At 38.3% G+C, this 14520-nt stretch overlaps 1 protein-coding gene across 11 annotated transcripts in view; it reads right to left on the bottom strand.

The window, feature by feature from the left end:
• cmc1 (C-x(9)-C motif containing 1) overlaps positions 1-14520 on the bottom strand; it is a 218063-nt gene that overhangs the window by 26626 nt on the left and 176917 nt on the right. For 5 of the 11 annotated variants that reach the window (XR_011350065.1, XR_011350064.1, XR_011350067.1 and 2 more), the window contains exons 5-6: positions 4643-4720; positions 2057-2250 (exon numbers count right to left, since the gene is read on the bottom strand). Coding sequence is in view for 5 of the 11 variants with exons in the window: in XM_069914035.1 (XP_069770136.1) it covers positions 2130-2250; positions 4643-4720 (199 nt within the window). In the remaining 6 variants the exon portion in view is untranslated. Of the gene's footprint in view, positions 1-1715; positions 2251-4642; positions 4721-14520 lie in introns of those variants that run through there. The other 6 variants (XM_069914035.1, XM_069914038.1, XM_069914039.1 and 3 more) reach the window with 3 other exon arrangements.

Here is a 14520-nt window from a genome sequence, read left to right as displayed (position 1 = left end):
TAATTTATTATTTTTCATTTACACAAAGAAAAGTTAAACCATGTTGCAAACTAAGAACAGAAAATATCGCAAAGGCAATATTGGTGTCCAGCATCAAAATGTGTGAGGATTCAACCAATTAGGAATGGGTGGGTATTTTCCCTACCAAATTGATTATTTCCCTTCCTCACAGATTCCTCTTTTATACCAATTGCAAATCTTTTTACGCTCACATGTAGAGTAATAACATGATGATGGTAATCTAGTTAACATGCTGGACTGGACTAAGAATTCAGAGATGTGTGTTTAAATCCCACCAGAACAGCTGTACAATTCTCATCTAGTTAACAAAATAATCTTTAAAAATAACTGCTGGAGTATTTCAGAAGACCGCATTGTTTACAAAAGGATCGAAGTGAGGAAAAGTAGTTGCCCTTACCTGGTCTGGCCTTTTATTTGACTGCAAACTCACACAACAAAGTTGATCTCACTGCACTCTGATCTGTCTTTACAACTGGTTAGGTCACATTATCTGCCTGAAACTAAACTTCTGAAATAGACACTCAGTTCCAGATTACCAGATGGATAGAGGAAAATATTCAAGGCCTACGTGAAAAGGAGCAACGTAACCTTCCACTCTGAGGAATCGCTAGCCCATGACAATTTCACATGGATGAAGAGTCTGTGTACTGTGCCTATGCATCTGGAGCCCACAGAAACATGTAAAAGGCAAGAGTGCATTATTCTACACCACATCCACTGTCAAGCTTTTTCCCATTAGCCTCAGGAGTCATCCTCGAACCTAAAAAATCAGAGTAGAATAAGTCATCTCAATCCCGAGCAACTGCCTAAAACAGAATTAAGGACAACAGTGGTTCAAGTTGTTACTTGCGCCCCTCTTCTCAATAACAAATAGAGATGGACTATAAATTTTGACATTGTCAGTGATACCAAAAAAATAATGCAGCATTGTCCAATCAATTTAAACTGAAGGTTCCTGCTGTGCCAGAGAAAGCAAAAGAGGGAAACATCTGGGAAGGTACAAAGTTGAGTAGAATTAAGTTTGCAGCTGTATTTTTGAGCATTTGGAAAGAATATTTGGTTTTAATTTTGGAAATATAATTGTTAATAAATGTAAAATGTTTATAAATGTATTTGCAGAACTTCTTAACAACCCAAAATCTATGACTGGTTATGTTTTATTGATTTTTTAAGAACTTTTATTTTAGTTTAAACACTACAACACTGCAGAAGGCTCCCAATGACACCCAATTAATCTACCAACCCAAAATATTTTGAAGAGTGGGCCGAAACTGGAGCATCCAGAGAAAACCCAAGCAGATCACAGGGAGACCATCTAACACCTTAGACATGCTGGATTCAAACTCCAGTTGCTGGTTTTGTTACACTAATCGCTATGTTTACCATACTGCCCATTCAATTGATCTAAGCTGCCTATTAAAAACTTTTATTCTTATTCTTACTCAAACATTATTAGACTGGTAAAAGAAACACATTAGAAAATTAGCCTGCATTTTCTATTCATGAGAAAGCCAGACAAGGTCTTGGTAATTAGTTAACTAATTATGTGACTCTGATCAGTTGAATATTGATTTGAACATGGCATTGTGTTACTACATTCACAAATTAACTGTCCTGTGGATGGTGACTAATGTAGGGGATCTTGGAGCCTCATGGTGATACTTAGGTAGATAAAACTGTTCTGGAAACACACAAAAAGAAAAGCCAGTTTATTCTTTTTTTCTGTACTCATAATTGCTTTAGTATCAATTTATAAGGTGAATCAATCCAATATTTATCTGATACATCCAAATACAGAATTTCAAAAAATCATTTGTAGCTGATTAGAATAAATGATATCATACTTCTGTAGAGTAACTGGATCATTTACTGATTGATATATTTGGACTTTTAATTGAAATAATTACACTCAATTCTGTTTTCAGGGAATGTGAATATGAAAAATTTTCATACCACACTTAAAATCTGAAAGTATACCCAATTTCACAATCTTGAAAAATGTATTCTTTAAACACAGCAAATGAATCCAGCTCACAATTAGTGGATTTTGTGGAGGTGTTCAGACTATCAGCTGTTGATTTGGCATGTAGTTGAGATACAGTTTTCAGTTACATGCTACTGGACACTTTCTGTTGTCTTTTCTTGGAAGGAATACCAGTCTTTTGAAATTCTTCTCTTTCTTTCAGATATTGTTCTTTACATTCTTCATATAAAGTTGTATCTTGATAACTTTTAATTAAAAGAACACAAGAAAACATTTGAGTATAAAATTAATTTCTAGAAAACCAAATACAGTAAAACCCCCTGACATCCAGATACTGCTGGATTAAGTGGGAGCAAATCCCCTCTGTGTAAATACCAAGTCACATTTTCCACAAGTACCTGCAAACTAATTATGTGCCTTCATTCTCCTTGGCTATATTTAGATGGAATGTTATGTGCTATTTACATGAATAATAGACCAGACATTGATTTTAAAATAACATGAGGGTAATATTACATGGTTTTGTACATGAGTGAAGCAGTTGGTGTATCAAAATTGTCATGCATTGTGAAGTTGCTGTATACTTATGGTTGGTAAAAATTAAACATAGACTGAAAGTTGAGGCTTCCCATTTCAAATGGAAATTTTATTTTACTGACGTTATAAATATTCAATGACAGTACAACTCCGATTATCCGAAATGGTCAGGAATGGGCCTATGTCGGATAAATGTTTTTTCAGAGAACTGGTCATTTTTTAAAAACAGCAAATCACTCGTATCACTGTTTAAACAACAACAAAAAACAAGGGAAGGCTTTTTAAGCATCAAAATGTTTAATTCTCAGCAAAAAAATGATGGCTTCAATGCAGCTGCCAATCATCAAGACAAACCCAACCGATGATCACCAAAACAAACTCAAACGCTGGTGGCACGCTCACTGGCGAGTCGTCCTCCCCGAGGCCTACCACACACGCACACCAGGGTAGGATTTGGAATCAGTATCTGGTGTGCTGAGAGAGGGAGGGAAGGGGATAGGAGGGGAGGAGAGGGAACGCCACTGAGCCTGAGGTCCCCCCTGCTGCTGGAATCCTGACGTCCCAACTCCTGCCCGGGAAGCAGGACAAGAGATTCTTCCAACTGCTTGTGACTAGAAGACAGTGGCACACAGTTTGAGAGGGAGAGTTGGTGAGGAAAGTCAATAGGGGAAGGTTAAAAAAAAGAAATGAAATAGAAAGGGAGGGAGTTACCTGAAATGAGGACAATTGTTGTTCTAATTTCATATTGGGTGAATATTTTTTTCAATCTGTGAGGTCAGTTTGGCTCCGAAAATATTTCAGATAAATGAGGATTTCAGAGAATCCGATTTTGGATAATCGGACTTGTACTGTATTGCCAATCAACCTCTTTGGTGCTGAAAGTTCAATTTTTCCTTGAGGTAACAAATGATGTTGAAGATTTTTTTTAAATGATCTAATTGAGGTTTTCAATCTTTTTCCTATTACTCTTTGTGCATCTAAATTCTGCACTAAACCCACTGTTATCTGAATTTCATTCTTGCCTCCTGAGATATTTCCTTCTAAATTCTTTAATCTGAGTCATTAAGACATTGCACACTTTACATTCACTTTGGTGTAAGATACTGGGCTTCTTTTGCTGAGATATTATCGTCTCACACTTCCAGTAATCTGCCAACATGAACTTTAAAAATTCTATGTATTTGGTCAATATTGCCAACTGTCAATAACATTTGCCAGGTACTTCAAGGTATGGTGATAGTGAAGCAATTCAATTACTGAATACATAATCAAAAGTTCACATTCTATGATGGTAGCTGTGGAATTAAATTCAGAGTAATTACCTGGAATTTTAAAAATACAATCACCACCAAATTATTGGATTGCCATCCTTACCCAGTCATGTCTGTATGTGACTCCATACCCAAGAATGTAATTGACTATGAAATGCCCATTAAATGGAAGAACAAGCCAATCAGTTCAAAAGCAACGTGGAATGGACAATAACTGCTGGCCTAGTCAGTGGTGCTCAGATCCTGAAATATCTAATAATTAAATATTTGTTCACATTCACTTATTTACAACTTATACTTGACCATATTGAAAGTTTGTAAACCTGCCTGTATTGCCCCAGTAGATCACAATACAAGATTAAATTGTGTATGTTTAAATTAAGAGATTAATTTTCTTAAACTGTCTTGTCAAGTAATCATATCAATACATTTTAAAAATTCTCAAATATTTTCCAAACACCAAGTTACATTTTTTCAAAATTCTGAATTTACTTGAATAAATTGAATGTCTCATCTCCCTCAATTATATTTACAGTGCCCTCCATAATGTTTGGGACAAAGACACATTTTTTCCCCCATTTATTTGCATGTGCTCCACAGTTTTAAATTTGTAATCAAACAATTCACATGTCTAAAGTGCACATTCCAGTTTATTCAAGGTTACTTATATACATTTTGGTTTGATCATGTAGAAATTGCAGATTTTTAATACATAGTCCCCCATTTCATACCACCATAATGTTTGGGACATTTACAGTGTTTGTGAGTACTCAGGTATGTTTAATTGCTTCATTGGTGTAAGGCATTAGAGAGCTGGGCTTTTCATCACCTTTGGAGTCTGTAGTTGCCATTTTTCAACATGTGGAACAGAGTTATGCAAATGAAAGTCAAAGAAGCCATGATGAGGCTGAAAAACAAGAATAAAACTGTAAGAGATATTGACCAAACCTTAGGATTTACCAAAATCAACAGTTTGTAACATCATTAATAAGAAAGAGTATACTGTTGAGCTCAGTGATCACAAAGGGACTGGTTGGCCAAGGAGGATCTCCACTGCTGATGACAAAAGAATTCTCATCGTAGTGAAGAAGAATCCCCAAACTCCTGTCCGACGGATCGGAAACACTCTTCAGGAGGCAGGTGTGGATGCGTCAATGACTAATGTCTGCAGAAGACTTCATGAACAGAAATACAGAGGCTACACTGCAAGATGCAAACCACTAGGTAGCCACACAAATAGGAAGGCCAGATTAGAGTTTGCCAAGAATTATTTATAAGAGCCTGCAGAATTGTGGAAAAAAGGTCCTCTGTGCAGATGAGACCAAGATTAACCTATATCAGTGTGCTGGCAAGAGCAAAGTGTAGGGGAGTAAAGGAATACCCAAGATCCAAAGGATACCCCCTCAATCTGTGAAATATGGTGATGGGGTTGTTATGGCCTGGGCATGCATGGCTGCCACAGGTACTGGTGAACTTATCCTCAGTGATTATATAACTGCTGATGGCAGTAGCAAAATTAATTCTGAGGTGCATAGAAATATTTGCTCAAGTTCAAACAAATGCCTCCAAACATATTGGATGGTGCTTCATCCTACAGCAAGACAATGATCCCAAATATACTGCTAAAGCAACAATTCAGCTTTTCAAAGCTAAAAGCTAGAAAATTTTTAAAAGGCCAAGTCAGTCACCTGATCTAAATCCAATTGAGCATGCCTTCCATATGCTGAAGAGAAAACCCAACAGGACAATTCCCCCGAGACAAGCAGGAGCTGAAGATGGCTGCAGTAGAGGCCTGGCATCACCAGAGAAATACTCAGAACCTGGTGATGTCATTGCATGCAAGGGATATGCAATGAAGTACTAAGCATTTCTACTTTAATATACATACCACTGCTATGTCCCAAATATTATGGTGCCTGAAATGAGGGGAATGTGCATAAACAGTGCTGTAATTTCTGCAAGATCAAACCAAAATGTATCCAAATAACCTTGAATAAAATCTGGAAAGAGCACTTTAATCATATGTGAATTATTTGATTGCAATTTAAAACTGTGGAGCACAGGGGAAAATAAAGGAAAAAAGTGTCTTTGTCCCAAACATTATGGAGGGAACTGTATGTGCTTTTAAAGTTCTATTTATTGTATTGAAAAGGACATTGGTTTCTATAATTGAATTAAACTGATTAAGGAAAAGTACTATCAATTAAGTATTAATATTTTAGGACTTTTTAAATCACCAAAATTAAAGCTCTATAGAAAATATTTTTAGGAAATTTGATAACTGGGTGGCTGCTAAAACATGAAAACAAACATTGACCTGTAGCAAGTTGCACTAATCCACAAGCGAACTGCGTCATGGAGGTGCAGGCTCACTCGGCTGACATCACAATGGTCCCAGTGGGCGGGGCCAAAGAGGATCATGGGAGGGGTGCTGATAAGCTCTTAGAGAGTTCCAGTAAAGTCAGTTGGTTGGTTCAACTCACTCACAGCTTCTGTGTGTTTTTTTTTCTTTTGTTCGCTGAACTGAACAGCACACCAACCACATGCCTTTATTTACAGTCTGATTAAACTGATATTTTCAGAGAAATAGGAAACATGCAAAAAAAATGGAGCCATTTAATGTTAAAATTTTAATTAAACACACATAATAAATTAGCAAATGAAAACTAAAAAATTCTGAAGTTGCTGGAAATACAAAATAAAACCAGAAAATGTTGGAAATACTCTGCAGGTCAGGCTACATTTCTGGAAGGGATACAATACTAATGTTTCAGATAGAAAACCCTTCATCAGAACATGGAAGGAAGGAAAAGAAGCATTAGGCTGAAGGAAACAGAGGTCAGGGCAGAAGGAATGTCTTTGGGGTGAATAAAGACATGAACTGTAATCAAGGTTATCTGGTCAATGAGTTAATGAGAATAGGTAAAAAGTGAGAACATAGACAAAGGAATTCAGGAGATAAGAAAAACTTTCTCACATTTTGCAACTAATGAAATAAAGAGTAACTGATTACACCAAGGGAGAAATTGAAATATATGAAAGCTTTTGAAAAATTCAAAATCTATTGGAGTTTGAAATAATAAATGGGCAAGTACATGTATTACAATCCATATTATAAAATCATTTGTTTAGGGCAAGAGAGGTTGTTCAACCAAAGCATACTCGCATCTCATCCAACAAGGCCAAATATTTTCAAGGTATTTTACAGTGAGAATATTTCATTAACTACCTGAAGTTCTTGTTAGATCATCATTTTCATAAAATTATTCTGGAGAATGGTGCACATTGGCAGCAACTCTATCTGCATTTAAATAATAACTCTAGTTAAATTTAGACATACAGCACAGTAACAGGCCCTTTCAGCCCACAAGCCCAATTAAACTGATTGACCTAACCCCTGATAAGTTTTGAATGGTGGGAGGAAACAGGAGCCCCCGCAGACACAGGGAGAACATACAAACTCCTTAATGACCGCGCAGGATTTGAATTCCAGTCCCAAAAGCTGGCGCCGTAACAGCATTGCACTAACCGCTACTCCAACCATTCCACCCTATTCCATCATTGCAATCACAAAATCCATCCAATAATTTGCCAGAAGATCTTGAGTCTGATGGTTACTCTTTGTCCATGAGTTTCAACATTTATCTGAAAATGCTTTCTTTCCCTGCCCCTTTCATGACGATGTCAATATATAAATTAAGATTTCTGAACTCTTTACAGAGCAAGATTTAAACCCAACTTCTTTACAGTGTAGAGCTAAAGTACTGCCATTTCACCTAAAAGAACTAGATTTGAATTTCATCCAGATGATATTCTGAAAAGGTCTAATAATGACAAGCTTATACACTATTCATATATAGAATAAGGGAAATTATTCTAGAGCACAGAGTACACTGGAGCTGGTGTATACAATTATGTTCCTCTATAGACCCAATACTGCAAGGTGAAATAGAAAGCCTACCGGTATTATTCTTTATCCGTTAAAACCCCCGGTATACAGCACCTACGGGTATTGGTGGATGTCGGATAAGGGCGGTGTCACATTTGTGGCCCGAAATGTGAAGTTAATAAAACATTAAACACAGTTTTATCAGGTAAACTTCTCAGGGTCTTTATTCTCCCGTTTCCTTTGTTCTCCTGCTTGTGTTTTTATCTCTCTCTCATACCACGTGACTTCCGGTACATCTCATACATATTCATTATCATGACATTCCTCCTTTAATCAGAAATAAACTTTACCTTCACTTACCAATATCCCTCGGAAACATACAAACATCGTAACTAATGGTAATACTATAACTCAACTACATAAAATTTACTTCCTACAGCACTCATACATGCACTTTATGATATAAGATTAAATACCGTCCCAAAGTTCTTATTAAAACTATGGCACAAAGTCTTCGTATCGTTTGGGCACTTTCCGGTTTCGTTTCGGCCTGCCTGCGATATTGTCGTCGCTTCTCGGTTGTTCACTCTCAGCGTCGGAAATACTGCTCGCCACGGCTTCCGGTGTTTCTGGAGCTCTAGTCACTTCATCAGGAGTGCTGGTAACTGCCTCTGGAACATCATCGGGTCTCTCAGTTTCAGCATCTCGTATTGGCCTTTCAACCTCTTCGCTCGATGTATCTCTGGACTGGTACCTTTTTACACCTGAAACAGGACTCCAGTCGGAGACTTGACTGTCACCATACTGCCACTTCTGGATACGACAGTATAGGGTTGATGGTAATAAGGTGTGTCTAGCTTACCACCAGTTTCATGCCTCACTAGAACATTATCTCGTGGCATGATGTCTGAGTACTTGGCTCCACGTTTCGAATCTGTGTACAGCTTTGCTGCACCTTTCTTTTCAGCATCGTGGTCCCTCATCTCCTGGTCGTCTCGGATTTCCATTATTTCTGGCCTTTTTGTGCGGATTTTTCTCCCAAAAAATGCTTCTGCAGGACTTTTTCCAGTGGTTGCATGAGGCGTTGCTCGATAGACAGCCACATAAGATAGCAATGCTTCTCGCCAATTTTGTCCTTCTGCGTGTGCAATCCTCAATCATTTTTCAATGGACTGATTTTGTCTCTCTACTTCTCCATTGGCTTGCGGCCATTTCGGAGTTACTTTATGATGGTGGATACCTGTGGTCCTCATGTACTCCGCAAATGTCTCTGAAATGAATTGTGGACCATTGTCAGAGTATAATGTAACAGGTAATCCATATCTTGCGAATATCTCTGCTAATGCTTGTATTGTTTTTTCAATGGTTGTGGACTTCAACACCACGTACTCATAATATCTGCTGTAGTAATCTATCACTACCATAATTGATTCACCTGTCGGTAAAGGTCCAAGAAAATCAACAGCTACGTCGATCCATGGTCCTGTCAGGAGTTGCGTACTCCGGATCAGTTCTGGCGGATTACTCCTACTTGTGATTTGACATCCGTGACGTCCTGTGTCAACGTATATCTTGGCTGGTTATGGCGATGTGAGAGCCTCTTAATTTGCTGGCTTGAGTTGTCTTTCAGGGTCATGGTATGAAATTGCCCTTCAACAGCCTCTAATGCAGCAGCAATGGTTAAAGCATCGGTGAGTTCCAACTCACTCCCTCTTTCCAGTAGACGTCTTCTGAGTTTATTTGATCTGCAGTGCTGTACGACTTGATCCAATAATTGGTTGTCCAAATCAGCTGGCATGTAATTGCATCCAACAGCTAGCTGGCGTAGTCTCGTCACGTACTGAGCAATCGTCTGGCCATCTTGTCTCGTTCTCCGAAACAAATGGCGTTGAAATGTAGCATTCGGTGTCACTACATAGTGTGCATTTAATGCATCTACCACTTTCCGGTACTCATCCTTTCTTCCAGTATTCAAAAGTGTCTTAAATGTTTCCCAAACTGCAGGTCCAGCAGTGAAAAGAAGTAACGCCCTTCTCTGCGTTTTTTGTTCAACTGTACCGGTATCTAGAAATAGGCCACGACTGTCGGCGTAGGATTCAAATTCTTCCAGCCATGCCTTCCACTTCACACTTACAGTACTTGCATCACCCGTTGGGTCAAAATGAGCAATTCCACTATGTGTTAGAAAGTCACCGTCTGCCCCAGCCATGAGGAAATATTCCAGCCCCAAAAGTACTGAGTCAAAGAGAAAATTCTTATCACCTTGAAGTTCTCTGTAAACCTCTGTAATCTTGTTTAGTCTTTAATTTTCTTCAAGCTTATCCCATCCTCGTCGCCAATGTCACATTTGTGGCCCGAAATGTGAAGTTAATAAAACATTAAACACAAGTTTTATCAGGTAAACTTCTCAGGGTCTTTATTCTCCTGTTTCCTTTGTTCTCCTGCTTGTGTTCTTACCTCTCTCTCATACCACGTGACTTCCGGTACATCTCATACATATTCATTATCATGACAGGCGGCACAGTTGGCGTAGCGGTTAGCACAATGCCTTTATAGTGTCAGCGATCGGGACTAGATCTGGATTCGAATCCCGCACTGTCTCTATGAAATTTGTACATTCTCCCCGGGTCTGTGTTGGTTTTCTCCAGGGGCTCCGGTTTGCTCCCACCTTTCAAAAACATACCAGGGTATAGGTTAATGGGGTGAAAATTGGGTGGCACAGACTTGTAGGACCAAATTGGCGTGTTACAGTGCTGTATTACTAAAAATAAAGTGAATTTTCCAGTTGCTTGAGACACTGTATTGCATGGTTAGCAAACTAACCACTAAGGATCGCCAATGTTAAACTTTTGTATTTTTTACTTATTTATTTTCTGCTTTTGCTTGAATTTCAGTAACAGGGATATTACTATACTTGGATTCATATGTAATACAAAAATGTTTTAATGCCAACATTGATACCTTTCACTTTTAAAAATTCAACTAAGCATTGAGGATGGGTGAAAAACGTACACATATACTCAAACTTTCAAATTGCAGGTTGATTCTTCTTTGAAATATCCAAAGTTTAGATTACATTAAGAAAAAAAAATGTTCAGTCTAACATTAAGGAATAATTTTTAAATTTTTCACACCCCTATCAAAGTTGTATCACACTTTGTAACTTTTTGACACAAACAAGGCTCATTTGCTAAGCTTAGTTATGCATACTGAGACTTATTATTTTCTGACCATTTTCAGACAATTAAAAAATAAGACTTTTTTTTATTTTGTTTCTCACACTTGGTCAACTCTTGTACCAACCTTTATTGCTCATGCTTTTGGAAGTGGTTATATTTTTAAATCTCTTTCTTTTAGAATTTCACAAAACTTTTCTGAACCACCCACAATTTGCAACATGCTCAATATTTCAATGTTTATATGCTGAATTGAATATGTAGAAAAATATATCACGCAGGTTAGATATTAATCTTGTCAGTAAAATACAGAGATCAACCACAGAAATGAAACGTGAAAAAGCTGTTCAAAAATATTGCCTGCTGCAGAAAAATTAATGAGAAAGATTATTGCAGTGAAGTACTCAGACTGTGAAGTAACATGCAAAATTCAAGCCAATCTGACCTCTTTTCTGCGAGTATGCACAACCATATCAAATCTCACAGCTAAAGGTACTCCATTATCTGGGCTGAAAGGCTTGTTTCCATGGTGTATGACTCTCTAACTCGACAATTGACTCATATTACTACCAGTAAATATCAGCGTATTGGAGTGTGCGTATCTGAAACCAATGAGAACCTTCCTGAGCGGTAACTATTTAATTTTAAGCACCAGAGCCTGGTGAAAATTCATAAATGTTACATTCTGTGCATAGTATAAGAATTGCCTGATGCCAGTGAACTTGGAGGAGTAGGAAATGAGATTGGTCTGTGAATCAAAGAACTTTACTGAACATATGCACATTACATACACATGCGCTTAGAATTTGGAGGAGGTTAAGTTAATAGTAACAAGTTAAAGTTTGATCCTGTTTTTTATATTTAAATAAAATTAAAAGCAACTTTTGTTTAAATAACCATTTGTCTTGGTGAATATCTCTTGCTGCTGGGTTTTGGGGTCGACTGGACTTGTAACAGAGCGATGGCCTCAAAGAGGTCAACAAAATCATGAGACGAATAGATCAGATGAACAATGTAGAGAATCTTTAGCCAGAGCAGGGAAATCAGTAACCAGAGGAGATAAGTTTAAGGTGAGAGGGTGAGGTTTAACAGGGACCTAAAGGGTAACTTTTTTTATTAGAGACAGGATGGTGGATGTATAGAATGGGGTACTGAAGGAGATGGTTGAGCCCAGTACTATTGCAATGTTTAAGAAAAAAATGGCAGATCAATGAATAGGATGGGTTGAGAGGATAAGGGACAAATGTGGAAGGTGGAACATTTGGGTCAGTGTGGGCAAGTTGGGCTGAAGGGCCTGTTTCCATGCTGTATGAGACTAAATAATTTTATGAAATCTCCCAGAATTTCATGTTCTGATTCTATCCCCATTTTTATTGGATTTTCATATCTTTATTTAAGGTATAATCCAAGTAATTGGACATATATACCAAACACTTAACACCTTCCAATAACACACAGCTCACATCTTCACATAGTAATCCAAATCAAGCCTTGCAAGGTTCTGATTTAGTTTTACTATTACATTTCATTTTTTGTATTCTACAGAAAACCTAATAATTTGTTAGAAAAACTGAGTGGATGACAGAAGGCATCAGATATGATTCTTTAAAAGCAAAATGCAGATGCTGGAATCCTAAGTAAAATCAGAAAATACAAGAAATACTCAGTAGGTCAGGCAGTGTTTGTATGGATTTGGCAGATCTTGCAGACTTTGATTAGCGAGAACAGTACAGCACAGGAACAGGCCCTTCAGCCTATGTGTCTTACTGAACATGATATTGAACACTCACTACACCCAGGCACAATTCCACTGCTATCTACAAATTTGCCAATGACACCATGGTTGTCAGCAGAATCACAAACGGCAATGAGGAAGTGTACAGGAGGGAGATATAGCAGCTCAGAGTGGGGGCACAACAACAACTTTGCACTCAACATCAGAAAAATCAAGGAGATGATTGTGGACTTCAGGAGGAAGTCAGGAGAACATGATCCAGTTCTGGCTCTGTGGTGGAGAGGGTCAAGAATTTCAAATTGCTGGGTATCAGCATCTCTGAGGATCTATCCTGGAGCCTCTATGTCAATGCACAAAAAAGTTTGCCGGAGATTATACTTTGTGAGGTGTTTGAGGAGATTCAGTGTATCCCCAAAGACACTTGAAAACTTCTACAGGTGTACTGTGGAAAGCATTCTGGCTGGTTGCATCACTGTCTGGTATGGAGACGCAAACGCTCACGACAAGAAAAAAATCCAGATGGTTATTAACTCAGCCTGTGGGGGGCATGGCTAGATGGTGTAGAGTCTAGACGTGTAATCTCGACCTCTCTGGCCAGACTTTTAAGAACCCATTTTTAACTCTTTGTTTTCAGGTTTAAATTTTTTTAAACTTAGTTTAAGGTATCAAGGAATTGTTATGGCTATTAATGGTAAAAAGATTAAACCTCAAGTACAGACGAAACTACATTTTCGGAGTGTTGAAGATTTAGAACCTAAACAGTCTGCTACAACCTCAGGTTTACTTTCTTTCAAGCCTAAACCACAGAGATTGCCTGTGGGAGCTGAAAAAATGACTACTACTCATCAGGAGAAGGACATCGCTAGAATTACCCATTCTCAGGAGGAAGGTGCGTGTGCCCCCGATGTGGATCCTGATTCTGGCAGCCTGCCGACTTTAACAGAGGGGGCACGCAAGAAGACGACTCCATTGCTTGAACTACCTCAGGATATACTCCAATCTGAATATTTTGGTCTTTTTTGTGAGTTTTTGAAGCAACAACGGGTTGCGGGGGGAAAACAGCGTCGGCCCCCTGAGGAAGTCGGGGTGCCGTCGCTGGGAGTCCAGACCCGCAGAAAAACTGTTAAATTGCCTGTTGTTGAGATGCAACAGGAGCTGCAGTTACCTGGTTCTGCCACTACGCAAGAGAAAGCAGGGCTGAGCTTTTCTGAATTACAACGTAAACAGCTAAGCCTCATCATTCAGCCTCTGCTGAATGAAATGTCTCAGTGGCTCAGTTTGGAACTGGATACAGTTAAAATACATGTGGAAGCATCTTGTGAGGATTTTAAACAATTTCAGGCTGCTTTTTTGAAATGTCAACAACAAGTGGCTTCTAATACAGAAAAAGTGTTGGAGGTGGAAGAATCCGTTAAAGAATTGCGAGAACGTGAGAGGGAATTAGAGAGGAAAGTAGATTATTTGGAGAATCAAAGTAGAAGGAATAATGTGAAGATTGTTGGTTTGTCAGAAGGTATGGAAGAACAAGATCCTCTTTGTTTTTTTACCGAATGGATTCCACAAATTCTGGGGCAGGAATTTTTCTCTGGAGGTCTGGTATTGGAAAGAGCTCATAGAGCCTTAAGAAGAAGACCTCGGCCTGGTCAACCACCGAGACCTGGGATAATTCAATGTTTGAATTATTTGGACAGAGAAACAATACTTCGTTTAGCAGTGCAAAACGCGAGACAACGACAAGCTCCGTTAATGATTCAGAATAGAAGAGTTTTTTTCTTTCCTGATTTGAGTCAAGAGGTTATTCAGCGTCGGCTTCGATTTAATCCAGTTAAAGAAGTTTTGTGGCGTAAAGGTTATAAGTCTACTTTTCGCTATCTGGTAGTGTTGAAGGTGTTTTATGGAGACTTTCA

Source organism: Narcine bancroftii, chromosome 1, assembly GCF_036971445.1.
Source record: "Narcine bancroftii isolate sNarBan1 chromosome 1, sNarBan1.hap1, whole genome shotgun sequence".
Lineage (NCBI taxonomy): Eukaryota > Metazoa > Chordata > Chondrichthyes > Torpediniformes > Narcinidae > Narcine > Narcine bancroftii.
The sequence above is the reverse complement of the archived record's forward strand: the minus strand, read 5'-3'. Positions and strand labels throughout refer to the sequence as shown.